The 27,900-nt window shown below is 35.8% G+C and overlaps 1 protein-coding gene across 8 annotated transcripts; it reads right to left on the bottom strand.

Moving 5' to 3' along the window:
- Positions 1-561: 561 nt before the first annotated feature.
- On the bottom strand, positions 562-27,900 carry LOC127796681 (nuclear transcription factor Y subunit A-1). Of its 8 annotated transcripts, none has more exons than XM_052328955.1 (7): positions 27,737-27,896; positions 27,387-27,461; positions 23,215-23,491; positions 10,792-10,907; positions 10,565-10,636; positions 2,613-2,777; positions 562-1,529 (listed from the first exon to the last, which is right to left on the bottom strand). In XM_052328955.1, the coding sequence occupies exons 2-7, from the start codon at positions 27,411-27,413 to the stop codon at positions 1,113-1,115; spliced, it is 1,074 nt and encodes a 357-aa protein (XP_052184915.1). In that variant the 5' UTR covers positions 27,414-27,461; positions 27,737-27,896; the 3' UTR covers positions 562-1,112. The 8 variants fall into 8 exon arrangements, with proteins under 8 accessions (XP_052184915.1, XP_052184916.1, XP_052184920.1 ...); XM_052328956.1 differs by having other exon boundaries at positions 27,387-27,544; positions 27,737-27,877; XM_052328959.1 differs by having other exon boundaries at positions 563-1,529; positions 23,215-23,481; positions 27,737-27,810.

Raw genomic sequence — 27,900 nt, forward strand, 5'->3', positions numbered from 1 at the left:
GTATTGTATTAAGGTATAATAAATACTATTGATGAGAGAATCTTTTTATTAGAGAGAATTAGTAGAGAAACTATTACATATTTAAAAAAAAATAAGTTATTAAATCAAACAGGTAATGGAGACGACAACAAAGACTATGATAATGGTGAGAAAGAGGCATCGCTAGTGAGAGAAATGGGTGAGGCAGAGGAAGCGATAACAATGGTGAGGGAAGTGAATGGTGGATGCAGCTAAGATTTGATTTAAGATTAAAAATATATTTCACAAATCAACAAATAAAAAATAAAAGAGAAAATTCAGAATTAAACTTGAACCATGGAGATAGATTTTTTTCATTTTTACTCCCATATCTAAATTTGTCTCTAAAATACATTTAATTAAAAATAATATTTTAAATAAAGACACAAAATTCTTTTTTTATTTAAAAAATAATATTAAAATAATAAAAAAATTATTTTATTTACTGTTCAAAAACTAGTTCATAAGCTGAAATTTACCTTATTTAAACTCGACTGCTTTATAAGTTTAACTCCAAATTAGAGTTCAAGATCTACTCGTTTATAACATGAACCAAATGTCAAACCGCTCCTCATTTACAATCTTATGGGGCCACATGTGATTGAATTACGAGAAATGTGATGTCATCTAGTTACAATGAATATTCTCTCACTTATTTGTTGCACGAGCTTTGCTGAATTTTAAGGAAAAAAAAAAGAAGGCACAAGAACAAATCATAAAGACAGCGACTACATCTGATGGGTTGGCTAATGGTGGTGATGGTAGAAACAACCCCATGGTCAGGCCACGCATTGATATCTAATATTCAAACTTTACCCTTATTTAAAGGTAGAGAGACACATGCGAAATACCCATACAATACCAGATAAAACTAGCCTCCCGTCAAAACTTACACACCAAGTCTCACTAGTTATAGCAGCATTTAGGTTTTCACCACCACTACACAGATTATATTCCTTCGAAGTTCCAACTCTGCACCAACCGGCTCACTCAAACTTTGTACAGAAGATTTGGCACCCAGCTTAATATAGCCAAGAATGATTTGCCAAATGATTCCACGCCATCCATCCTTCCCAGCATCCTAGGCGGCAGCTTCATTGGATAGCAAGACCCCTTTGCGAAGAAGGGGGGTTGGGCTGGATGCCATTCCAGTGCTGAGAAGAAGAGCCTCCCTCGCCTCCTCGGGTTGGATTTCCACTATATGCCTGGAAGCCGCCACGGTACAGGTAAGGCCCACCACTGTTGCTGTATCCTTGCAGTTCACCAGTCTTGTGCACTTCAGGTCCTTCTGCTTCCACATGATTGTTCTGGGTTTCAACAGCCTCAAATGGCAAAGTTCCAGAGCCAGGTGAATTGGCAGGGTCGGGTAGTGGGATGGCAGAACCTGAAACATTCCCGGTTTCTTCACCTGGGGGCTTTGAGGCCTCAGCATCGGACTTCTTCTTGAAACGACCTCCTCTTCCCCTTTCCCTTCTCAAAGCATGCTGGTGGCGGGATTCATGAAGATATGGCTGTAAGGGGGGAAAAAAAGGAGGAAGAAGAAAAAGAGTCATATATAACAAAGCTTGAATATTGATATTCTCAAATGAAGATGTGTCATTTCACACAAAATAGATGTGCCAAGGAATCCATTCTCCAGTCCGCTTCAGCATGAATTGGATGCATTACACTTTAGCAGCATAACCCATTGCTAAGCACTTGACAGATAGAAATTGGAAGTTAGAGACGATAAGTTTCCAAGATCCAGAGGAAAAAAATGATACAGGGAATATAGATTGGCTGACATGCAGCAGAAATATGAACTGACTGTTTATAGAAATCAATTGAGATTATGAACTTTATCATCCAATTTTGTCATCTCTCTGGGAAAATTCCATCAAAATACATGACTTGCTGCACTTACTGCAGAACAAAGTCAAAAGTCACAGTTAACCTTTTTCATGGAAAAAAAAAATTCTATTCAAGAGCCCAAAAAACTTTTATAATTCAGAAACAAGGGGACTCCCACAATTAAGCTGATGAAAGAACATGTTCAATGACACGGAATTTAAACACTACTTCTGTTCTGAAGCGCACACATCTTCAAAGAATGACACAAGGTACTGTGTAAACCTGTTTTCAGTTGTAAAATTTTTCCCATATAGATGCAAATAGCCAACTAGAGATGGAACTCGAAAACTTTTATTGGGAATAAAAACATTCCTAACACAATGTCTAGTTATCATGATCTAGTATCACAGTGTCTACCCACCCAAGCTTGCGGCATTCTACAATGGTAGCAGCAGACATAAATAAATTTCCCTAATGCATAGTAGGATACTTAATTGCTTATAAAGTTGTCAACTAAAATAAAAGGAAACCTCAAATTAAGAGCAGGTAAGATCTTGAAAATCCAAATGTAAAATACAAGTTACAGAGAGATACAGAATAACTAATGAAAAATAATTTGAAAAAATGTTACTTCTATGAGATTTTATGGCTTTCAGATAAGGAGGCAACAATAATTTCCCATATTGGACAACAAAAATAAACTCTTAACTACGTCTGACAGAAACTAAGCTAAGAGAAAAAGAGGCAGAGAACAGAAAGTTTACCTTTCGGAATTTTATCAATTTCTTCTCAAGCTCCGCTTTGGCACGTGATTGCCTTCGCCTCAGAATCCCATGGTATTGTTTTGCATTAACATAAACAGGCTCTTGCGCTACATCAAGGGGCAAAGGCATTCTGGCATGTGGTATCTCAACATAATGAGGAAGAAGCTGGTCATTGTAATAGGTTGTTAGCAATCAGAATTTATTGCATTTGTCAAAAAGAACTTATCCCACACTGGAGGTGAAAAGTAACTAAGGAAGATGTTAATTATCCAAAGATAATATCTATGACATTTTACCAAGATCAACTTTCATATCTATGAAGTAAAAACTGTCATTTCAAGTAAAGACATTAAGAGGCAAGAAGTAAATTGTCACGACCCCAAGGATATAATAGTAATTGTATATTATATGTATTGCTTTTTGGATGTGCTTTGCTACTGTAGTAGTTTGTACCTTTTAATTGTATTATAACTGAAAGGATAGAAAAACCTATAAATAAGCTCGATCAGTTAGAGAATAGTCACAGTTGAATGATAATTAAATTTTTCAGACTTCTCTCTCATCAATTCTCTCTCGATTTCCTCCCTAATTTCCCCCTAATTTCTCTCTCTTTCTGAATTCTTCCTTTGTTCTTCTAATTTCTCCCTCCCTTTATGTTCTCTTTCCCTCAGTTTCTTCCAATTTCCTCTTAAAACCCTAGGTTAAACCTAGGTTCTTGACATTTGGTATCAAAGCCAGTTGATTCTCAACTATGATTCTGGCAATTATTAGCAATGGTTCAAGGTTCAGATTTTGAAGGTGAAGCAGAGTCGGTGGTCCTCGGCTACTGAATTAGACTTAGGCAATGCAGGAAGTCGAATTCAGGAGTGGAATTCAGGCCATTTTGGAAGCAGTTTCATAGGCGTTTTCTGATCATAGGCGATCTTTGGAAGTTGATCATAGGTGATTTCTGGAAATAGTTTTCAGTTTCTGTAGTTTTCGTGTTTGCGGGGTATGGCCTTGCTTTTTCTTGTAAACACTTTGCACTTTTTTTTCTTGTTTAATGCAATTTTATTTACAGATATTTCGGGAAGTAGTTTTAGAGCCAAATCCATAGGAAACTCTCAGGAGGCTGTAACAAAACTGATTGAGTCAAAGGAGGTTGTAGATTCAGAGTGAAGCAGTTTCAGGTATTCCTTATTGAAGGCGAGAAGTTGAACTATGGAGATGGATACAGGAATCAAGGAAACATTCGCTAACCTCAACTAAATCCTGGACGAATTCATGGTTATGGTGGCCAAACGATATCAGGTTAGTCTTCCAGTTGAATCACTTTCTAAGGAATATTATGATCCAATTATTCAAATAAAGAGACCAATCCCTATGATAGTTGGAGATCCATACACTACTCGTCCCAGGAATCAGTATTCCATTAATAAACCAAAGAGTTCAACTAAGCAAGAAAGAAGTAATGAGAAAGATGTTGCGAATGATGTTCTTCAATCTCAAGAGTTTCTTCAAGTAAAGCAGTACCAAGAGAAGTCAAAATTGTGGAGCAATGATTGATGACTTCCTATCTTGAGAATGAGTGTTTTGATTCAGAAAGCACTGATAAGGAGGATATTGGTGCTGGAGTCCTTCCTCAGACTTCAGACTTATAGGAAGCTGAGGAACAATCAGAATTGAAAAAAAAACATTTGAGTCATTAGATATTCTAGTTCTAGCTATAAATCAAGTCGAAGATACCGAGACAAGAATGGCAGTTGTTGGAAAAGTCACTGCGACACGATTAGAGGAGAAATCTGTTGAAGATAAACCTTTGGTGTACACCAACAAGCAAGAAGCAAAAGATGTTGTGAAGTTGGGGAAGGTTACGAGCACATAAACTTTGGATTTTGAAGATTATAAATCTGTTGTTCTTGAAGGAATAGGTACTCCTCCAATACCTAATGTCAATGCAAAGCTAGTAATTGAGGATTTACTGGGCAGAGCCAAAGAGAAGAGGAATAGTTCTAAGAAAGAAGGTCTTAAGAATATTGTTCCTTTGTCTTTGACTCCAAAGAAGGCTAAGGAGTCCATAGCTTTGGATAAATCAAGCATCAAAAAGCTTAAGACACTTCTAGCAAGAGAATATCTTACTGTTGTTCTGAATGTTCTTCAATATGAACAATATGACAGTCTTGCTATCATTTCAGATGGTGCAGACCAGTTTCTGACGCTAGTTTTAGTAGAGAAGTAACAATTAAAGCAGACTGAATAGAAGAACTGTTATACGGTTCGGAAGATGATGGAAGAACAGGTTGTTGCCGGAATACTTATTGCTAAGACTCAATGGCATAATTTTTGCATGAAGGTCAAGGAAATCACTGGAAGTTACAGATCAATTGGAGAAGCGAGCTTTGACAGGGAGATCTTTGAGGACTACATTTTATATTTGCAGGAAAAGAAAAAGAAAAGGAATGTAAGAGAAAAAAGGAAAAGACTTAGAAAAAGAAAAGAAGAATGAACCAGATAGTGAAAGTTGGGATTGGATGAAGAAAACAGTAGTCGGTTGCTATAATTTCTTGGAGACAAGAGATCCCTCAAGGAGAGGAGAATTGTCACAACCCCAAGAATATAATAATAATTGTATATTATATGTATTTCTTTTTTTGTTATACTTTGCTACCGTAGCAGTTTGTACCTTTCAATTTTATTGTTACTGAAAGCATAGAAAAACCTATAAATAGGCTAGATCAGTTAGAGAATAGTCAATAGTTGAATGACATTCAGATTTTCAGACTTCTCTCTCATCAATTCTCTCTCGATTTCCTCCCTGATTTCCCCCTAATCTCTCTCTCTTTTTCTCTGTTCTTTCTAAATTCTTCCTCTGTTCTTCTAATTTCTCCCACCCTTTCTGTTCTCTTTCCCTCGGTTTCTTCCAATTTCCTCTTAAAACCCTAGGTTAAACCTAGGTTCTTGACATAAATGAACTACAATACAGAATCAGTTTAAAATACACACACACACATACAAGTATAGATATCAAGCATAAATTGCAGAGATTAAAATTTCTTCCATATAAAACAATAATAACAATTAATGCTAGAAACTCTGAGATCAAGCAAACACAAAAGAAAACAGATAAGCAATAAGCATCAAAACCATGACCCAACATTATCAAATGAAATGCCCAGAACATCTGTCACTTTGTTATGGAAACTTTTGCTAATAAACCAAAAATCACAAGGAAAGGGAAGAGATATAGTCAAAATGAGTAAAATCTACAAAATAAGAAATAAATATAAGCAAATGGATGCACGAAAATAACTTGAAATAGAAGCCCAATGGATAAACTTGTCCGCTTGTGTACATTAAGGTGGATCCGTTCAATTTCCAAGAGCATCCTCATCACACAATTTCAAGGCAGTTATACATGGATATAGATCTAAACTTCATAACAAGCTATAACCCAGGGGCAATTATGACAGCCAATATAATGAGTTGGGCACAAAAATTATATCCTGTATTCCGATTTGCCAGTGTGTTGTCGAACCAGCTGTGCCTGACTTTTTGGGCTCAATAATAAGGTCACAATTTATTTTTATGGACGAGAGAAAGGTCATAATTTAAGTGTAAAGAATCATGTGCCAATTCACAGGTGCACAAACTTAAAAATGCCTGGATAAAAATACTACAAAATGTTGACTTCACCCAAGATAATGGCCAACAATGGTTGGAAATTGTAATGTAACTTAAGTCACTGTTCTCATCTACTTATGGGATCCAATCTTAACAAGAGAAGCCCACAATCCCAGATTATATCTGTGTTGATAGTCGCAGCGGTCTTGTCCTGGTGGGTCCTCTTAAGAATTAGTAATGATGGGCACTGAATGACCATTGCCTGAAACTGGAAGGTAGAGAGTCAAGAGAATTCAACTAAGGGAGACTGGTAGAGTGGAAATGCAGGGCCTTTGAACTTCTAGAAGGGTAACAAAAACTATGATTTTAAACCTTTTTCCAAGCAGGAAGAGCTCAGTTATGGATCTTGGAAGATGAGCTTGCCTTGCTCTGAAATGAAAGTAGACAAGCGGCTTTTTGTCCTAAATTACAATGTAGTTCTAATTTGGTCAAGGAATGAACAAACATCCCTATGGACATAAGCATCCTCAAGTGCCCAATAATGGAAGAAAACTACTGTTGTTAGAATCTTATGATTCACGATTTGAATCGTACGATTCGACTCGATTCATATAGAAATCGAGTCGAATCTATAGGATGAATCTAAAATTCCTTATAATCATATGATTCACGATTCGAATCGTACGATTCAACTCGATTCATATAGAAATCGAGTCGAATTTATAGGGTGAAACAAAAATCCCTTAGAATCAACTATGAATCGGACGAATCAACTGTGAATCGCATGAATAGCTTGATTCGTCCAATTCATCCAATTCGTGCAACTTCGTCTGCATGTGCGCTTTAATCAAATATTTGTTCGATTTGGCTATCTTTGAAAACAAAGAAGATGATGAAAATGATGAAGATGATGATGCTCTTGAACTTGAAGATGATTGATAACTAGTGAAGATTATGGACAATGGAGTTTATTAGTAACCTTATAGTTGTAGGGTTTTTTTTTTCTAGCTTGTTATTTTGAAAGTGGTTTGGTTTGGTGCAATTTGAATTTAAAGGCAACATGAATATAATTTTTCCTTTTGGTATAATTTTAAACTTAGTAAATATATTTAGAAGTTTATTTATCTATTTATATTTAAAAGAATTGATCATGATGGGCACATTATTTATTTTCTATGGATATATATTATTTATAGTTGAAATTGAGAATGTGTATCGAATCTTACGATTCGATTTGATTCTCGATTCATGATTCATAAAATAAGCATTTCGATTCTCGATTCGAATCTCGATTTAACAACTATGAAGAAAACTAATAATAATACTAAAAGGAGACATCTAATGTATCCAATGAATGTCAATGTCCAAAGCCAATGGTTCTCAGTGTGTGCTTGGTTTTTCTTCTAGTGCTCTCATTGATAACCAAGGAAAAATCCTTCTTGAAACAGGGAAGGGTGATTGTCCCAACAAAACTCTTGAACATAACCTAAAATCTGCAAGTACCCAAGGATTTTTAAGTCTAAGCCCTTGAGTCCTACCACCAGTTCAAATTTGGGAAGTTGATACAACAGGGGAGATGGGTTTGGTGAGGATAATCCAGCCATAAAAATAACATATCAAGCCTTAATCTCACTAGGCAAGTCCTCCATATGAATTCAAGCTTGCCAATCATCTCTATGTATAAAGGTAATCCAACTATGCAGCCAGCTCTCAGCTGTTTCTGACTGAGGAAAGGTATGCTCAGGGCAAAGACACTATGACTTGGCTGATAAGCATATCTGTTGAGTACGCCATAGGTGATATGGTCTTGTGGTCTATTAGTTTCTAAGTCTCCACCATATTGGCGTGGTACCTTGAGGGGAAGCTGATACCAGCAAGCCCCTTAATAAGGATGCACCATGGTGCCTCCTAGGAGATTGACCTCATTGGCTCAAGGGTTGTTACATTATAAGCTAAGTGGGAGAGTACACTGCACCACATGGAAGGATGTGACGACTATAATCATGATAAAATACAAATTATGCATGCTTGTACATCTTCACATCAGGTACTTCTTCACCTTGTATGCCGTCATCACCCATCAAATACAGCAACTCAGACCCTTTTATACCAAGAAACCAACATCTAAAATAGGGACACTGAAGGGGGAAAATCAGATTTCCTGAAGTTTATCCCGCTAAAAGTTGGAAAAACAGTTCACATATTCCTTCAATTCATGGAAAATGTTAAGGAAAGTGGTTCCCAAGAAAGGGAACTAAATCTAGGTCACAAAAATGTCAAAATATTCAGAGAGTCTGATGCAATACACAAAGATGCAAAAATAAGAAACATGATAAAGGCAGAGATCTCAACAGGACAATTTCCTGCAATGAATCATCCAAGATTTTGACAATGTGTTAACTCAGAATTTAAGGTAAAAATTATATAGGTTCTTTCCCTGGTTTGAGACCTAATTCTTAGCCAAATAACAGAATGAGGATGGAAGAAGGTCGTACTGATTCAAGTGAGAACCTATTCAAGCACATTTTGCCAAGTTCTGAGAGTTAAATAAGTTTGACCACCTATGCAACAACATATCAAGCCTTTATCCCATTATATGGTCAGCAAACCTCAACCACCTATGCAGCAATGAATTTCTTTCACATGTGAATTTCTTAGTTCAGCCAATAACATGAAAAACGTGTGTTCTGTAACTCAGTGATAGAACAAGGTCTTGTCCGGTTGAAGATTGGCACATTTATTGTCCCACCACAACCTAGACCAACACCTTCAAAAGTTACTGAGATTTCGTGCTGTATGGAGCTGAACTTGTTGGAAGCATTCATGGGTTGCAAAAGGCTTCATAAAGAACTAAGGAAGTTCAAGAGCTCAAAAACAAGAGCAGCTCCACTAGGCTTTAGTAGGTGCACCAAGAAGGAGAGGCACATACAATGTTTTGAAAAGATGAATTGATGGTGCCTGAAGCAATATGTGTGTGTGTGTGTGTGTGTGTGTGTGTGTGTGTTAATCCTTTCTCTTCAAGGTCTTTGCTATCATGTCAGCATCTGGTATGGTACCAGTCTAATTGAAACTTGGAAATCTAGTTCCACCAACTAATTCTTTGCCCAATCCATTGGCACCCCCCTGATAACTTCTAATGTACTATTTGGTTATCTGAAAAATAAAACAGATCTTAGAGTGTCAAATTGACGTCAGACAGAATTGGTCTTCTGAGAATACCTAGCAATTGAAGGCTTGTTCAGGGTTTATTAGGCTAGGGAAAATTGGGGAAGAGTCTAGGGTTTTGATATGTCATGGGTTGGTAGGCAATTTAGGGGTAAAATATGGTTGGAAAGATGAAATTTTGGGGCTGAGAAGAAGGCAGGAATTAGGGTTACGAAAATAACAAGATGAAATTGGAAGACTAGAGAGAAACAGAGATATGCATTCTAGGCATCACACCTAAAGAAACCTAAAGATAATTATTCATTTACTAACGAAAAAGAGATTACAATGATATTTATAGAGTTCTAGTAATCTTATTCTTACTAGGATTAGGAAATCCTTTTCCTATTGGGAAACTAACAAAATGGATATCCTTTTCTTATTAGGAAACTAAACAAAATCGAAATCTATTAATAATAAGACTAGAAAAAAGACAATAAATAAAACCCTAACACATAATTAGAGTTACCAAAAATACTTTAGGAAACATTATGCAAAAAGAAAAAAATATCCTTGATGCATAAAACATCAAAATTAAGCCCAACAAAGCTTCTAGGAGGGCTTTTCTTCATCCAAAGCATCCCAAATCAATAGTTGGGCCTTAAAACCAATTTTATGACTGTTCTTATATGTCTTTTAGAGGTTGTTGCCAATGTCCTCCATCACAAGTATTGTTCCGAGGCTAAACTCAAAAACCTAAATAAAATAGCTTTCTGTTCACTAGAAAGAACTATTATTTTTTGGGGTATTTTTCCTGTTTATGTAACTTAAAATGAGAACAAAATAAAACAAATCTGATGAAGTGGTTATCCAAGTAAACTTAAGATGAGAGGGCTCATCTATGTTCTACCTAATTGAAACTTTTCCTAAACAGCATATCAACATAACATATAATATGCCTGATTCTCTATATTATTCCAACATTTTAGGTTTTCCTGTAAGCCTATAAATATGTTATGGGAGCTACATTTAAATAACTGAAATCCACTTCAGCAATGAGCCCTTCCACTGCAATGACAGCGTCCTTAAAAAAATGGATAACCCCGTATGAGCATCAATGAGTTGAACTATAAGTTACAAAAAGAACTGAGAAAACTTTACTTGGTTTGAGAACCAATCATCTTAATATGTTAAAGATTCATACACACCAGAGGCTGAGGACCATAAGCTGCCATCATTCCCCCATAATATGGATGCTGATATGGATTTGCAGGACAGCCCTGCAAAAATTACGAGAACACAAAAATGCTTTCTGTTTCTACTCATGCCTGCATGAATCCTTTATTTTCATGTATTTGAAAGCACAAATAAAGCTTCCATCAACACCGAATCTCATGTTCTAGGCAGGTGAAGCAAAGTTGAAAACCAGACTTACAATTGAGCGTCCAACAAGTTCAAGATGTGGAGGCAGCAATGGGATTTCATTGCTCTGGGTAGGCACAGCTGATATTTGATGCTGGAAATTCTGTTGATCTTGTCCATAATTTCCATCTATCCTTAAACAGAAAATTACCATTAGTAACACACACACACACCAAATTGTGTTTACAGTAACAAACAAACCAGGTATACAAATTTACTTCACAACAAAGAGGATATATAATGGAAGAAAAATAATTTCATCTAGGAATTATGCGTAATAATCAAAGAAGAAACAAATGCTATTTATCCCAGACTTTATGCCACAAAGTAAGTTGGTTTCATTGTACCCAGGTCCATCAGATTCATCCATAACAAATGCAAAAGCTACAAACTTAACAGTGACCCGCCATGTATACCTATGATAGGGGAAAATAATTTACAGCACATACCTTTGATCTCACCACACGTCTCCTGTCAGTTGAATATATCCGGTTTTTTATGACTTTTCATAGGAAGCCCACCATATTAAATTGGACCTCTCTATATTCACAAAACCATATAAAATTTTCTTCTTTTTTCCTTATACCTTTTCCATTATTAATCTCCTTCACAGATAATCATTTCAATACACCTTTCTTTTATTTTCTTTACACCTTTCCATTAACCTCCATTGATGCATAAACTGCTTTGGTTTTCAGCTGGCAACGATCCTCAGTTGTAGAATGATGATATGCCAAATGTATTGAAAGTACCAAGCATTATATAGAAATTAGTACAAAGTAGAATTGAGTATGATTTTCAAAGATATAATAATGCGAAAAAGAAGTCAAAAAAAGAAAAAAGAAAATAGGTTAGAACTACTAAATAGAAGCATATCATGATTATGGCAAATAGTATAGACAAACTTGGAACATTGAGGGAATAGAAAAGTGTGCATCATCCTATCATAAGTATTAATGCAAGAAATGGAAATCAAAAGGGTATGGAATAGTAACCAAATAGAACTCTATATGGAATTTATTTTCAGAAGAAAAGGTAACTAGAATGTAGATTGGGGACATATGTCCGATATAATGTAGCGTTCAAAGTGAGTTATGCATTAAGCAAGAGGTAACCATAGAGATGGACTGTGTAACTTAGAAGAGCCTACGAGATGTAGGTAATGTTGATTAAAAAAGCCATTTAGTACAATCATAGTAATTAAGAAAAGGAATGATGAACTCAGAAGGCATATCTAAATGGTAAATACATGGAAATTATAGTGGAATCCAAACTTTAAGTAACAGCAGTCATATGGAAAGAGAAAATAATTGTCATATGCCATCCCCTTCAGCAAGTGATGTTTGGAAATGAAAAATTCATGTTTTTACCTCCAGTTCCACCCTCAAAAAAGTTTCTAGGAAATCCAAACAAAGAAGAATTTAGGAACTGGTTCATATCTTTCTACAATCCAGGGTCCCAGAGATCAGTTTCTGTGACCATCTGCTTTCAAAGAGTTTGGATAACAAACAATTCAACTTCTCAAACATGCTCATATTGGGGGATCAACCTGATTCTTGGTTACACAAAGTAAAATAAAATTCTTAAATAGCCACCTCTTAAGAAGCTTACTGGAAAACAAACAAGAACATGGTGCCATAAGCCCTTTCTGTTTCTCTTCCCTTCATTCATGAAGGAAAAATATTGTTGCAACAGTATCAAATAGGGATCCTAACTTCCTATCTATTTCTTGACTTCTTGCAAATAATTAACAAATCATTGATCTTGGGGACAAAACTATGTTTTCTACATTAGCATAAAGTTGAATTAAGCCAAAGGTAGAGAATATTGTGAAATTTTAATTTTACTGTCACCCAGTCATCATATTAAGTTGCTTACTGAATACAGGTCATTTAACTTGGAAATATTTGACAATCAATTTATATAAGAACGGTCAAACGGATGTATATATTATCTAGTCATCTTGATTATGAACTAAGAATTTTTCCCACAATATGTTTCATTTGCTCTCCATAAACCAATACAGACATAATTATTCAAGATTGAGAGCTTAGAGTAAGGCAACAGGACAGCCTTATATACCAATAAATGGACTTCATAATCCTAGATGAACAGGCTTTAACCTCAAAAATTTCAGTAATGCATTCAGTTATTAACCCAGATCTATAACTCTGTTGCAGCCATGACAGATAAAGAGCCATACAAGGAAGGAATATTGAGCACCAGCGGAGAGGGGGGGGAATTAACCATCTTAACAAATTGATATGATTCAAAAATAGTATGGCCCAGTAACATAGCCTTATATATGGAGAGAAGGTAAAAAAAAAAAAAAACACAGTTGAAAGAAAGATTCCATTACTAAGCAGTCTGGTCGGTGCTCCAACCTGAGTGCATGAGAGCAAAGAGATGGAAAGAGGATGTTCAGATCTATTCACACAATAGAGAAAAGAGAGATGGAATCAAGGACATGCAACAGTGATCCCGTACTCTATTTGGTATGAAGGGATTATGAACAGAGATGAAATAAACAGCTTTATCAAAACCAGCCCCTGATACAAAAACACACACAGTAGAAGTCTATGCCTAAGAGTACAGTGGGGGTTTACAAAAAGAGATGTATTGAACAAGTCTAGCTCATCAGCAGATAGCATCACGGAGAGAGAGAGAGAGAGATGTGTATCTCTGCGTGCAGTATGATAACCCGCAAGAGATAAAAAAATCACAAAGAAAGCAAGAAAAATTACCTGCCATGATCGGAGCGGGGGGGAGTGTAGTTGAATGTTCAAGATCTGGTATTCCTTTGAGTGAGAGAGAGAGGTTAGTTGAGGGATCTGATGTCGGCTCCTCTCGATCTCTGCTCATCTTGCACCTCTATGACCTAATATTACCCTAAGTGCACTATTTACAGAACTATAATTGGGCTATGGGCTTCTTTTTTGTGGGCATTTGGCCCATAGGGTAAGAGTATCAAAATTTCCCACTTCGAAAGTGCAAACAGGGGCTCCAGATATGGTACAATTGTAAAACACCATTTGCATATGCGACACCAGTACAAACCAAGTCCTAACAATTTCTCAAATGACTAAAAATGGATTAGGCTTTCATTGATTCCTTTTTTTTCGAATAAACAAAATACCATTAAATTTATTCCAAAAAATATTGTGTGTATGATATCATTGTAGAAGAGCAAAAAAGGGCAGAACCCTTCATGAAGAGGTAGAATTTTAGCTCACCAATCATTTCTATCTATATCCTTATCTTCTGTAAGACTCTTACAACTCATATTACACCTAGGAGTTCTCCACCAAGTTTTCATGATCTTTCCTTTACCTCTTTTGCTAAAGGCTTGTTCTATTCCATCCACTTTCCTCACAAGAGCATTTATTGATCTTCTTCTCGCATGAACAAATCATCCCAATTATATCCTACACATCTTATCTTCAATAAGAGACTTGATACAAATAAACTCATTTCAAATTTTATGTTTTCTTGTATTGTCATACATCCATCTAACACCCTCATCTCTATTAAGCTCACATTTCTCACATATTAGTGCTTTATTGTCCAACATCTATGTCATACAACAAAGTTGGTCTTATGACTAGCCTATAAAATTTTCTATTTAGCTTAAACATAATCTTAGCAAGACATAAAACATCTGATGCACTTTTCCATATTTACAACCTTGCCTTAGTTCTATAGGCAGCATCCTCATCAACCTTGCCATCTTTTTTGATGATTGATCCAAATATCTTTTTTTAGTGTCATTGATCCAAGATATCTTAACAGATCTTTTTTTTTTTTTTGGATGACTTGAACTTCAAATTTTACCCATCCACACTTGTACGTTTACCAAACTTACATTCCATATATTCAGTTTTAAATCTATTTAACTCAAAACCTCTAGATTCTAAAATGTTCCTCTATATCTCAAATATTCAAGGTTTTTCTATCTCATCCACCAAGACAATGTCATCTGCAAATAGCTATCATGACCCCAAAGATATATTAATAATTGTCTAATACATGTATTTCTTTCTTGTTGTTCTTGTTGTACTTTAGGCTGCTGTAGCAGTTGTACCTTTCAGTTGTATTGTAACTGAAAGGATAGTAAAGCCTATAAATAGGCCAATGCAGTTAGAGAATGCATATAGTTGATGAATGATAACAGATTGTTCTCTCTCATATTTTCTCTCAAATTCTCTCCCTTTCTCTTGGTTCTCCCTGATCTCTCTCTGTTCTCTCTGATTTTCTCCCTCCCTTTCTGATCTATCTCCCCTAATTTCTTCCAAATTCCTCTTAAAACCCTAGGTTAAACCTAGGTGCATGACAATAGCATACACAAAGGCACCTTTACTTGGATATGTTTAGTGAGTTCATCCATTATTAGCCCAAAGATTAAGGGCTTAATGCAAATCATTAATGTAATCTGAATGTAATTAGAAAAGCCTCAATAACTTCTAATGTGTTTGTGCTCTTTGATAAAATAATACATGTCTCCAATAACCTATATATAAGCAATTTGCACTCCTTTCTTCTCTAAGACCTTCCATAAGATTTCTCTAGGAACTTTATCATAAACTTTTTAAGCACTATATGTAAAATCCTTTTGTTATCTCTACATCTTTCCATTAGAAGTCTCAACAACCATAGAGTTTTTGTTGTTAACCTACCAGGCATGAAATTGGCGTTCAGATTCTTGGTTTGTCTTTGTAATCTTTACTCTATCATTGTCTCCTGGAGTTTCATAGAATTTCCACAACTTTGAACATCTTTATTCTCACCAAATAGGCACTAAAGTGCCATTCCTCTACTTGTCCAGAATCCTTTTTAATTTATGGATCACATTAAATAATTTTATTAATTGAAAATGCCCTCTTCACCTATGCATTTCCATGTTTCTGTCCAGATATAGCTTTACCATTCTTCACATGCTTTATTTCGTTTGGTATATGTGTCCATAGAACATGTAATTCCTATCTTTTTCAAGGTTCATAAGATTTCCCAACATATTACTTGTTTGTTTCTTCACCTTGTCAAACTTCAAGAAATACTCCTTCCATCTACTGATGATCACCCCCTCATTTACCAGTACTTTTTGTTTTTCATCTTTTTGTCAGATCTCTGATCTAACACTGAATTCTCACTGATCAGTGTGATCCGAGAAAATTCAGCAAAGGTATGAGAGAAACAGAGAGGAGAAAGAGAGAAAGAAGAGGGAGAAATTCAGATTAATTTGATTGAATTCCCAGATGCCAGTAGGCGGATGGGGATCATGTCTTTATATACTGAGTCTCCGCGCCTCAAATCCCGCCTAAACTGAAAAAATACAATTGCATATAGCCTTCTCTAGGTACAAGTCATGACCTCTATAACTACCCTCATGTGTAAGCCACCCCAAACCATTAGATCGTGACACTTTTACACATTTCTTTTTGTGCATTTCACTCGACTCAAATGCCTTGTTTTCCTTTCTCTTGAAAAGTTTATACATAAATATATTTCTCTTTCCCCATCTCTTTTGCAAAGTTGTCATTATAAATCTTCACTAGCTTTTAACTTTGCTTCACTACCTTCTTTGCTTCTTTTTTGGCCAAAAGATGCCTCTAAATTTTCTTCATTAAAGGATTTACCCTAAAACTTCAAATGACAAATTAAAAGTCACACAATCAAGTGACAATTTTCAATATTATTCCCAAATATAAGTATTTCAAAGTGAGAAAAATAGAGGAAAGAGTTGCCAGAATGCCTTGCATACTTCCAGATCAGAAACTAGGTTTTACACCTTCGCTTTATGTTTTCATTTACCCTAGTGGAAATCAAACTAGATGAGAACTTCTCTAATGAACAAAAAGAAGTGTCTGGAAAGGAGGTTCCTTAAATCAGAATGGTTTCAACAAGAAACCCAAGTTAGAAATTAGCTTGGGAATGGAGCTATGTTTAGTCACGAATTCTTCAAGAACCATAAGAAAGAGAATTTACCAGCTTCCCGTAAGATTAGCTGTATAATTGGTCAGACATGCTATGGCCAAGCAGAATAGGGTTTTTAGATAAACTTCAGAGTTATGGCTTCATTAAGTGCCCATAATGTCAAATTAGTGCTTATTTTAGAAAATTGAAGTGTAGAAATGGGCGAAGAATCCACAAAGGGACTTACAGAGCAGCAACTACCCAATCCATTATTACTTATAAAAAGGAAAAAAAAAAACAAAAAGGACTTCTTCTGATCCAATTTTTCTAAGTTCGGAAAGAGATATGCTGTAGCTGCTTTTATAGAGTTAATTCCCATGAAGGAAGGAAAATGCTCTTACCTACTTTATCCCAAATTAAGGGCCTGTTTGGTATTGCTGTGCTGTGCTGTGCTGTGAAGTAACATCGAAAAAGTAGTGTTTGGTCATGGGTGTGGTGCTGTGATAATTAATGTTAAAAGCAAGAAATAAGTGTTTGGCTAATATTCTATGGTTATGATGTAGATTTGTAAAATGACTAAAAAAGACACTAGGATATTAAATACCTATTTTGTGAAGCGGCATAATTATGAAAAGAGAGAATGGTTATAAAAGTAAATAGTCTATTAATGATTGTGGTTCCCATTAAAAGCTGTTGTGCTTTTTATAAAAAAAGGGGTCACTCTTTTGCTTAAAAACTACTTAGGCTTTTTTGGAAGAAGCGGTTGTGCTTTAAAAAGCAAAGCAATATTTTACCAAATGGTTTTTTAAAAAAAGTTGATAAAAAGCTGCTCTGCTTAAAAAGCACAACAAAACCAAACAGGCTCTAAATTATTTGAATAAAAACTTCAAGAGAGGAGAGGAAGAGGGAATAAAGAGAACATACAACTTCACTGCATAAAATCTGGCAAAGTTACTTATGATGAAAATGTCACACGAATTAAGATTAATTGAAACTGATTAAAGCAATAAAGCAACATTCAGAAATCAGCATGCATTCATACATGAACTTGATTAATTAAAGCATTAAAACATGCATTCATTATTCAGCATTCATGCATCTGGATGTAGTTCACATTCATGTATCAGCACATCTAGTCATTATCCTCATACATGCATCTACTAACTTGCACATATGTACAAGCTGGTTAAGTTAGAAACAATATTCTAAATGGGCATCTTGAAAAGAGAGCGAGAAGTACTTGGTTCCTATCAATCACTGCAAGATTGTAAGGGAACAGGATCAAATTCAAGCTAAGTTGATGGAGATAGAGTTGCTAGATCCCTTGAACATTGGGAGGCTACAACTGTCTTCAAGAAGTGTTTATGTGCCTCGTAGATGGATGAGATTATTCTACAAAAAGCACCCTAGTTTATTAACAGCAATCCTTGTTTAGCTTTATTTACAGAAGGAAAAAAAAAAAAAAACATTGCGTAGCTACAATAACGCCAACAAAACCCTCCAGAGCAACTATGTTAGATATAGCACAATTATAATTGCTAAGACAGCTATAGAACAAGGCAACTAAATGCATCAGTAGCTAGCCTTAGTACCAGCTTAATACACTTATCCTTCTAATTGGTGTCCACAAGCACATATATACTCCACAACCACATGAAACAAAATTGGCAAAGATGACTTCTCTCATACCAAAATTGCTTCTTGATTAAAATGGAGCCTAAAGCACATTTTTGCTTCCCAAAGAGAAAGTAGTAATGAGTTTCTGCAATGTCACCTTCTAGGAGTATTGACATATTTCCTTGGGATGGAATTTGCTAGGTTCAAAGGAGGTATCTTTGTTAATGAATGTAAGTATGTGTTGGACTTGATGAAACCAGGATGTTGAGGTATCTTTGTGCCCTAGCATTACGAGAAAGAGAGGAAGAAGAAGACTCTCGGTAATTTACTAAACAAAAAATAACAACTACAATCTTTACAAACAAGAGGTGCAGCTCTATATAATAGCAAGACACCTTCAGAAAATAAAACAGCGCCTATGCGCCTAGCTAACATAAAAGCATAAGACTAAAAACTGCATAACAAACTGATAAAACATAACGGACATAACAAGCAAGACACAAATACTTATGCTTCCACAGTTTTAGATGACTATCTCGAAAGTTCTAATCAAGAGGTGATTGATTCAAACAATCAATCATCATAAATGAAAGAAGATAATAGAGAACTTTCAAAGACGGAGATAATAACATTTGGATCTTTTGAAGTTAAAATTGATTAAGTCTTTTGCAACAAGCTATTAACATGCAATGATAATGAAGGAACCAGTTGCAGTTGTCAAGACTAATGGTGTGCCTATTGAGAGGTTCCAAGAGGAAAATAAGAAACTGTTAGACAGAGTGGCAGAGAAAGCAAAGTTTATTACATCATCCCTGGTGCTGAGTCCATTGTTTGAGGGACCGACTAATGTCCTAGACTAGGACCTTGGAAGGAATGATTATGGTAAAGGAGGTCTTCATAATATTGTTCTTATGCCTATGGCTCCTTTGCTTTTGGTCCAGGAGGAGGCTGCAAGAATTGTCTCCTATTCGTTCTAATCTGTACAGGAATTCTCTCCTTGAGGAACAAATTCAAAGTTTCAAAGTAGAAATCGCTACTTTAAGCTGCAGGAGTTCATCAGCTGAGATATCTTCCAATGTTGTGAAGGTGCATGAATTTGATACGGAAATATGGAGACAACATGTAATCGGAGGACAGCTATGGAAAAGAGCTGAAGCAAGTTTTACAGTTGGAAACAAGGTTTTACAAGAGTTGGACAATTCAATTTCTTAAGGAAGGTTACAGTATTTTAAAGAAGGTTATGGTATTTTGTGCCAGTAAAGCAAAATACTGTTCTGGATATACAAGAGAGCATGGCTTCAACAAATAAATCTCTAATGAGATTTCGGCAAAGGAAGGAAGAAGCCAACAGACAGAACTTTTTCAAAAATTCTCCAAACAAGTTGTGGAAGAGAAGGAAAAAGAAGACGGGAAGCTGCAGAGTTAAATTAAACTGCTTGCAGCAATGGTATTTAATCCACTAGAGCATTTTTTCTAGGAGGTTTTGGGCATTTATTGGGACAAGAAATGTTTCAAGGAAGCGGGATTGTCACGACCCTAGGGTTTTCCTAGGGCTAAAACAGTAATTAGCCTATTTTACTTGTATTTTCTGTTTGTTTGTTATTTTTTGTAGAGTAGCTATATAAAGCTACTGAAAACTGTTTTGTAGGAAATGATGTTGAATGATATTTGAATTTCAGACTTTGCCTCTCATCAATTCCCTCTCAATTTCCTCTCTGATTTCTCTACTATTCCCTCTCAATTTCCTCTCTGATTTCTCTACTATTCCCTCTCAATTCTCTATTCTCTCTCTCGATCACCTCCATTACCTCTTAATTATCTGTTATCTCTCTCTTTCTGCTCTAATCCTACCTATCTTGCTGTTCCATCTTCCACGATTTCTCCCAAATTCCATTCTAAACCCTAGGTTAACAGTAGGTACATGACACCCTATTCTTCATCTAATCCCTACTTTCAATATCTGATTTATCCTGTTTTCTCCTTCTAGGCCCATTCCTCTTTATTTTTATGCTCCGTCTCTTTTGTTGTTCCTACAATTGTAAAATGTAGTCCTCAAAGATATCCATGACAAAGCTCTCTTCTCCAATTGATTTGTAAGTTCCAGTAAGTTCCTGGACCTTCATGCAGTCATTACGCCTTTCCTCAGTCCCATTCCTCTTGTCATTGATGATTATTCACAGCCTGCTTCCAAATCTAGTAAGATTATACATTTACAAACTTCAACAGTGCTTTTAAGGCCTCGGTTGCTTCTTGCTTGCTAGTGTACACCAAAAGTTCGTCTACAACAAATTTCTCCTCGAATGCTGTTGCAGTAACTTTTCCTGAAACTGCTATTCCTTTCTTGGCATCCTGATTGTACAGGGAAAGACAAGAATGTCCCGCCTATTCCTCAATGGCAGAAACATGACAGTTATATCTAGATTTAGACCTCCTGTAATAATTTTCTGCAATACAGAGGTCCAAAATTCCTATTCTTAAGACGTCACCAGCCTTATGATCAGTTTCCTTAGAACCAATGTAAGATTGTTCAGGTCCTAATTGTACAATCAGAACTTCTTTAACTGCATCTTTACTGTCACAAACTTGATCCAGACTAGAATTTATGTCACACGCATACCTCTCATCAGATGCATGAAAGCTATCTTCATCTCCAGTCTGATTTATAGCCCACATATCAATTGAATCAATGTTTTGTTCCAATGCTATTTCATCAGCTTCCAGCAAAAATAAAATGTGATCCTCACAGATTTCCTTGTCCAATCTCTCTTCCTCGCCGGAGTCTTGGAGTTACAATTGACTGGTCCACTTCCGATTGTTCCTCAGATTCCTGCACTACTTGATTGGCAGCCTTAGAAGTACCTCCAATCTGCTGGTTGCTCATAGAATAATGTTTAGGCTGCAGCTTATGCTTTCTGTAAACGGCTTCCAACGCCAATTCCTGCAGCCCAGCATTCTCAGCCGCTTGTTTTACCGTGGCAGGATGCATTATTTTCATAGTATGCCTCAGCTCATCATTTAGACCACTGATGAATCTCAATACAAATTAAGACTCATTCAAGGTCGGATGGGAATTGAGCATCAATGCTTTCAATTCCTCAAACCTAGCCTAGTAATCCATAATAAAGCCTTCTTGTGTTAGTTTATTGAACTCTTCATTGCAACTCTCATCTCTGACTTGATTTCAGGCTAATTCATCAGCTTTCTGCAAACTCGAAGCTTTAGGTAGGCTTCCAGTGCTTGCTCGAATTGGTTCCACAATGGAACTTGAAAAAATTGCCTTTGGTAAACTGATTCAAAACCTCTATGAAATCAGAATCATTAAGTTGTCCAGTTTTTGATTGAGGTTATTGACTTTCTCCTGAAATCTGTTCTCCATCTCCACAGTTCAGATTCACCTGAATGTCAACCTATAATCGCTCGCCTCACAAGTCAGCAACCAAAGATTGACTGTGCTAAATTAACTGTTAAGATCGAATAACCTAAGATCAGTTGAATTAGGTTTAACATATGACCAGCTAAAATTCTTGAAAATTCGCCTCTAAAACAGCCTCTTGATAATTGCCTGCTATCAGCTTCCAAGGACAGCCTTCCAATGCTCGCCTAAATCTCAATTCAGCAACCTTGATCAGCTTCACCTAATCACTGCTATGAATCACCTATCAAATTGATCGACTCTATTGCTCTGAATCGCTAGAAATCACAATCGAAAATCAACTTGTAGGTATCGCCTAAGTCACCATGCAATAACTGATAACCATCAGCTCTGATCTATCTTCAAATTCGACTCTGACTCACTGCTGAGGTCAGTAGTTGCCTATGAAACTGCTTTCAAACTCGCTTGTATCTGCCTTAATTAATAGCCTATATCACAATTCAACATTCAAGATCCAGCCGCTCTGGATCAACAATTGAAAGTCACCAGTCTGCACAACTTCTTGTGACTCGATCTGTCTCTAATACCTTCAAGGCAGATCGAAATTAACTACTAAAATTGCAGGAATCACAGCCGAGAATCATCGATTCTGATACCATTTGTCATGCACCTAGGGTTTAGCTAGGGTTTTAGTAGGAAAATACTGAGAACAGAGAGAATTGGAACATTCTCTAACTAATCTAACCTGTTTATAGATTGTTCTATCCTTTCAATTACAATACAATTGAAAGGTACAACTACTACAAAACCAAAGTACAACCAACAAAAGAAATACATATAATACATAATTACTATTATATCCTTGGGGTCATGACAATATCTTTCAAGTGTCTGATTCTAGAAACTAGAAAATTATCTCTCTTTTAGACAAATACTACAAACATATTTCGAGTGTTTGATGAGTCAATGCCGATATGACACCTTCTCAAAGGTGCTTGGGCTTCTTAAATATCTTTTCCATCTCGTGTTATATTAAGCTTAATTACAACCAAGATTGGTTAAACATGGATGGCTTAACCCTTACAACCCTTGTATCGAACTCCCTGACTAAGCTCTCTATATGTGTGAAACAAGATTAATTCAAAAAAGAATCCAAAAAAATCAATAAATGGTGTAATAGAAAATCAAGGCGAATTCAAAATTCTCCAAGTCAAGGTCAATAGATGATAGAACTAACATCATTTGTTCTGAATAAGTAAACAAAAAGTATAGCATGTCCCTAATCAAAAATTTCCTCAAATCCCATCCCCCCCCCCCCCCTCCCAAACACATGCACTAAAAAAATAGTGACAACAAATAACTTTTATATTTATATTCATCAATATACAGCAAAATTAACATCTAATCTCTGATATATGAATATAAAACTCAAATGAGAAAATATATGGTAGATCCAATGTATCATCCAAATCACAACTTTTGCACTGTTATCTGGAATATACAAAAGACAAACAAGTGTAGCAGGGGGAAGAATACCTGAATGAGAAGAAGTAGCAATTGGTGATTCTCCAATAGTATCATCATCCTCCTCATCCAAGCCACCATCAGATAGTGATTGAGAATCTTTAGATTGTTCCAATGAAGAAGAATTAGAGCTGTTTCCCCCTATCACAGCAGGGGGAATGGAATTAGAGACCATACTGCGCCACCAAGATTCTAAACATGCTGCTGATGGTGAAATGTTATATGGGTTAACTTCTATTCGAGTTGCACTTTTCGACTTTGATTGCATGCTTCCAACTCCTTCATAAAACTATAAATATCTTAATTTAAAAACAGCATGCAAGAGAAATCCAAACGGGCATAAAGGTCAATTACATTTTTAATAAGGGAGAAGCACTTGAGACCTATTCACAGATTCTAAGCTTCTAATTAAGTTATAAATGTTTATAAGGTCTAATGCTTCGGCCATCTTTATGGTACCTTGAATAAAATCCCTTCAAGAAGAAGCAAAGATGATTTTGCTCACACCATGTCTAAACTTGCAAGGTTCTCATCAGACATTTGCATGAAAAATAGCAGTATAACTGAAACAGTATTCACATATGCAAAAACAGCAGTAGGATAGACAAAAGGAACATCCAAATTGTGCTCCTTTGAGGTTACTTGGACTTCTATCTAGGAGGTTAGGTGACATGATGCCTTGTGGAACATTGGAATGTGAGTGTCCTCCACGGGTACCTGGACTTTTAAGTTGGAGGGTAGTGACAGTACGCTCAAGGAACAATGGAATATGAGCTTCCCCCTCAAGGGTACTTGGACTTTTTCTCTTGGGAGTAGGTGACACAATGCTATGATTTATGTTACAAGAGCCCTATGAACTTGTTAACTACTTGTGTCAAACACTTGGCATGTGAAATAGGATATGCAATGAACCTGACATTACTAATTGGATACAGAATAAATGTGTCATATCATACAATTTTTTTAGAAATGGTTCAAAAACTCTCATTTGATGCATAAAAATTTCTATACTAAGTTCCCAAGGACTATTCTACCTCGAATGGATTAAAAAAGTAGTTAAAGAAATATAAAATTTAGCCAGATTCACATGAGGCTCCAACATAAGGATTAGATGAGTATAAAAATTCAACAAATATATGCAATCTACTCTATTCTATGAAGCACACACACAGACATGGGGACAAGGGGCACGAGACACGAGGACACACCATTTTTCAAAACAAGTAGGACACAACATAGTTAGGATATGTTAATTAATAAATTAAATTTTCATATTTATAATGACATAATAAAGTATCAAAACTATATTCTACACTCATAAATATGCATTTGTAAAATAAAAAAAAACTCATAAATAAGCATTTAAAATTCATAATACAAAATTCTGAACAAATAACAATATAACATAGAACATTAGAATATCATATTCTGAAACAAAAAAACTCAACTCCAGCCTCCAACGTAATAAAATACAACTAACCATACAAAATATTATAACATACACATCTAGATTCAAGAAAAGTCAAAAACTCATCACAAGAATTCAAACGGTCAAGACTTGAGTTGTCCTCAAAAGGTCCAGCAGACTCACTGCTGCAACACAACGTGGACGTTGCTTGGAAACCCAACAGTCCCACCCACACACAACTCATCCAAACCCCAGCCGCTTCGTCTCAACGTTGCTCACAAGACTCAGTCGTAGTTGCCACTCTCCGACAATGCTGTTAGTTGCAACATTGCTCGCAATCCAATCCATAGGTTAGTCAAATTGAAAGATAGTTTATTCCAACCATCACCAATCATTCATAGAGTCTCATCTTCAACCCTTGTCCCTCACAATCCAATCAACAATCAAAGGAATAGACGTGTGAAGTTGAAAACCAAAGATTCATGTAGAATCAATGTTGGTTTCCTAATTCTATACACATACAAAGCATCTAGTTATCAAAGAATCGTGCAGTCGAAACCCCAAGATTCATGCAAAAGTGTTTGTCTATCTGTCGAGGGGACATGCGTATACTATGTGTGTCCCTTCATGTTTTTGTTTCATAAATAATAAAGGAGTGTCAGACATGCACATGCTGGAGGTGTGTCAAAGTGTCTGACATTGGTACTACACTCTCACTGGCACGTCCACGCTTCATAGACTCCAATGCCTTAATCCAGGTAACATCGACCATGATTTGATGATTTTAGGCACCCCTATGTATGCTTGTTGTAAGGTTCCAGATGCATGAACTTCAAAATAATCATCACTTTATGGCTTTAAGCTTGCATTTGAGGAGTTCAATAGTCTTTTGCATTCACCTTATGATCCTTTTTGCAATAAAAGTGGGGTTGATTTACTCGAAAATTATTGTGGAAGTTTAAAGGCCCTCCCAAAATGATTTTCCTTGTCTAGTCTATTACTCTAGAGAAAACTTAAGGAAGAGGGCAGACAGTGATTTGATCGGTACTACCTATGCAAGAGGTATGGAGATTCAGGTATTGCTTGAGTGGTGCTATTTGGGCAAGGGGGATAAGAAGTAGATGGATCACTTGGTTTTACAATATGTAGTGGCTAGAGATATTTGGAGTTTGTTTTCTTTCTTTTTGGAGTTTGTGAGGTGGCAAGTGCATCAGTTATTTGGTTTTTGAAGTGCAGCAGTTAGGCTTACCCTAATTTCAGGCCAAACAGTATTTTAAGGTTGATTTCCTTCTATGTAATGTGGCACATTGGGTGTGAAAGAAATTTGAGAGCTTTCTAGGGCTTAGAAAATAAGATTTCTTTGTATCGAGGCTAGTGTTATTAAAGGCATGCCTAGGCACAAGGTGCACCTTTGGCGCTTGGAATGCTCCCAGGCGAGCGCAAACCAGCCAAGCGCGCTGGCTTTTTTTTTTTAACTATTTTTACTATTTAAGTGTTAATTGTTGTAATTTTTAATAGAATCCTAATAGGAAAATGAAACTTTTCAAATTTCAATTCCAATTATAACTAAATACTAAATAAACAATAAATCAAAAGAAAAAAAAAATGAACCAAGAGTTGGCAACCAATAAAAAAGAAAGAAATATGAAGAGACTGTCAAACCAAAGAGACTCTCGGCTCTCCCTTCTTCACACGGCACATCTCCTCCTTCAAACTTACTGCATCATCTCCTTAATTAGTTAATCTTAATTAGGATTTAAAACCTATAAATTGTTTAGGATTTAGTTTAAGTTGACTTAAAAGACTTTTCTTACAAAATTTTTTAACTTTTGTGATGCTCATATGCCAATTGCTGAAATATAATGAGATGTGCTTTGCTGAAATTTATAAGTATATAACTTGTTTTAATATTTTTTTTTTTAGTTAGTATATGTTGAATTTTTTAATTTTTTTGATAACATGCTTGTGAATATGTTATTAGGGTTAGGACTTATTTTATACCTTATTCTTCAATAGGACATAAATTTTTCTTTTTCTTTTTTTTTCTAGTTAGCATGTGCCTAGTTCCACTAGGCACACGCCTCGCCTTACGCCTTGAGCCTCAGGCTCCAACACCTTTATGAGCCTTGGGCCTTTAATAACACTGACCAAGGCAAACATTCTCATTTTCTTGTTGTATTGATCTGCTAGGATTCTTTTTTCTCACCAGAGCCAAAAAACAAAAAAAAAAAATCTCTCAGTTGATGAGCTGTTGTCTTAGGTTGTGCTTTTCATCTTTCTTTTTCCTTCTATTCTATTACATTCAGACACGTCCAAGCAATTTATTTATCTATTATGTGAAAAAAAAATTACATGCATATTTGGCATCCTATAGTTAGAACATATAATCAAACAATATTGTAGACAATTTAAATAGTTTCAGTAAATTATGATGATTGAAATTTTTGTTTTGAGGAATATATGATTACCAACTTAAAATTCAATTATACAATCTTTCCTTACAGAACTATCAAATCCAATGCTGCCAAGCATGTCATTTGGTATTGCATCTCCTAAGATTTTTGGGCTCCTCTAATTTAAATTCTTTACATAAACCTCTCTTTATAATTAGTGTTGCCCTTACTGTTAATGAACTAGTAGAGCCAAAACCCCACCTTCAAAGGTGAATTTCTTTCCTACGCATTACAGGGGGAAATTCAACTAGAAATTCCCCAGTTATCAGGCAACACCAATAGGAAATAGTACAATCACATCGAAGCTAAGTGACAAAATTCACCTTCTCATTGAAATTCAATAGCAGCATGGCCCAATGAATAGATATAACTTGCACGACCAAACACCCATGACGCGTCTGTAAACCACATGCCAATGGTTGGATTCATAAATACAGAACACCTTACAAAACCATACATAAACACTAAGTCTAATCCTGTCCTTTGATTCAGCAGAGCCAAAAACCAAAAAGGAAAAAAGAAAAACATCAGACTTCAATCATTCAAGGAGAAACGAAGCACAAAAATTAACATCAAGAATTCAACATATCCAAATATATGGAGAGATAGAGAGTCAAGAAATATGAAGAGAATAAACAAATTAACAGTGAGGGAGTTCGGAAAGGCGACTTACAGAAACCCTAGACCTTTGTCTTTCCACCTTTCTTTTGGCGCGCCTTCTAGTTTGGAGAGAGAGAGAGAGAATTCAGGGAGAGGAATCTAATTGTGCGTTGAGATCGTCGTCATTACTAACTCCAAACAAACAGCGAGAGTATGTGCGTATATATATATATATAT

This window comes from Diospyros lotus, chromosome 3 (genome assembly GCF_014633365.1).
Source record: "Diospyros lotus cultivar Yz01 chromosome 3, ASM1463336v1, whole genome shotgun sequence".
NCBI lineage: Eukaryota > Viridiplantae > Streptophyta > Magnoliopsida > Ericales > Ebenaceae > Diospyros > Diospyros lotus.

What these genes read in the sequence shown, in the direction of transcription:
- LOC127796681 (XM_052328955.1), bottom strand. Translation starts at nt 27,413, where the DNA reads ATGCTGCTATTGAATTTCAATGAGAAG. An exon ending in TATTGAATTTCAATGAGAAG is followed by an intron (nt 23,492 to 27,386) that starts GTGAATTTTGTC and finishes AGATATTTATAG; the next exon opens with TTTTATGAAGGAGTTGGAAG. An exon ending in TGCTACTTCTTCTCATTCAG is followed by an intron (nt 10,908 to 23,214) that starts GTATTCTTCCCC and finishes GTTTAAGGATAG; the next exon opens with ATGGAAATTATGGACAAGAT.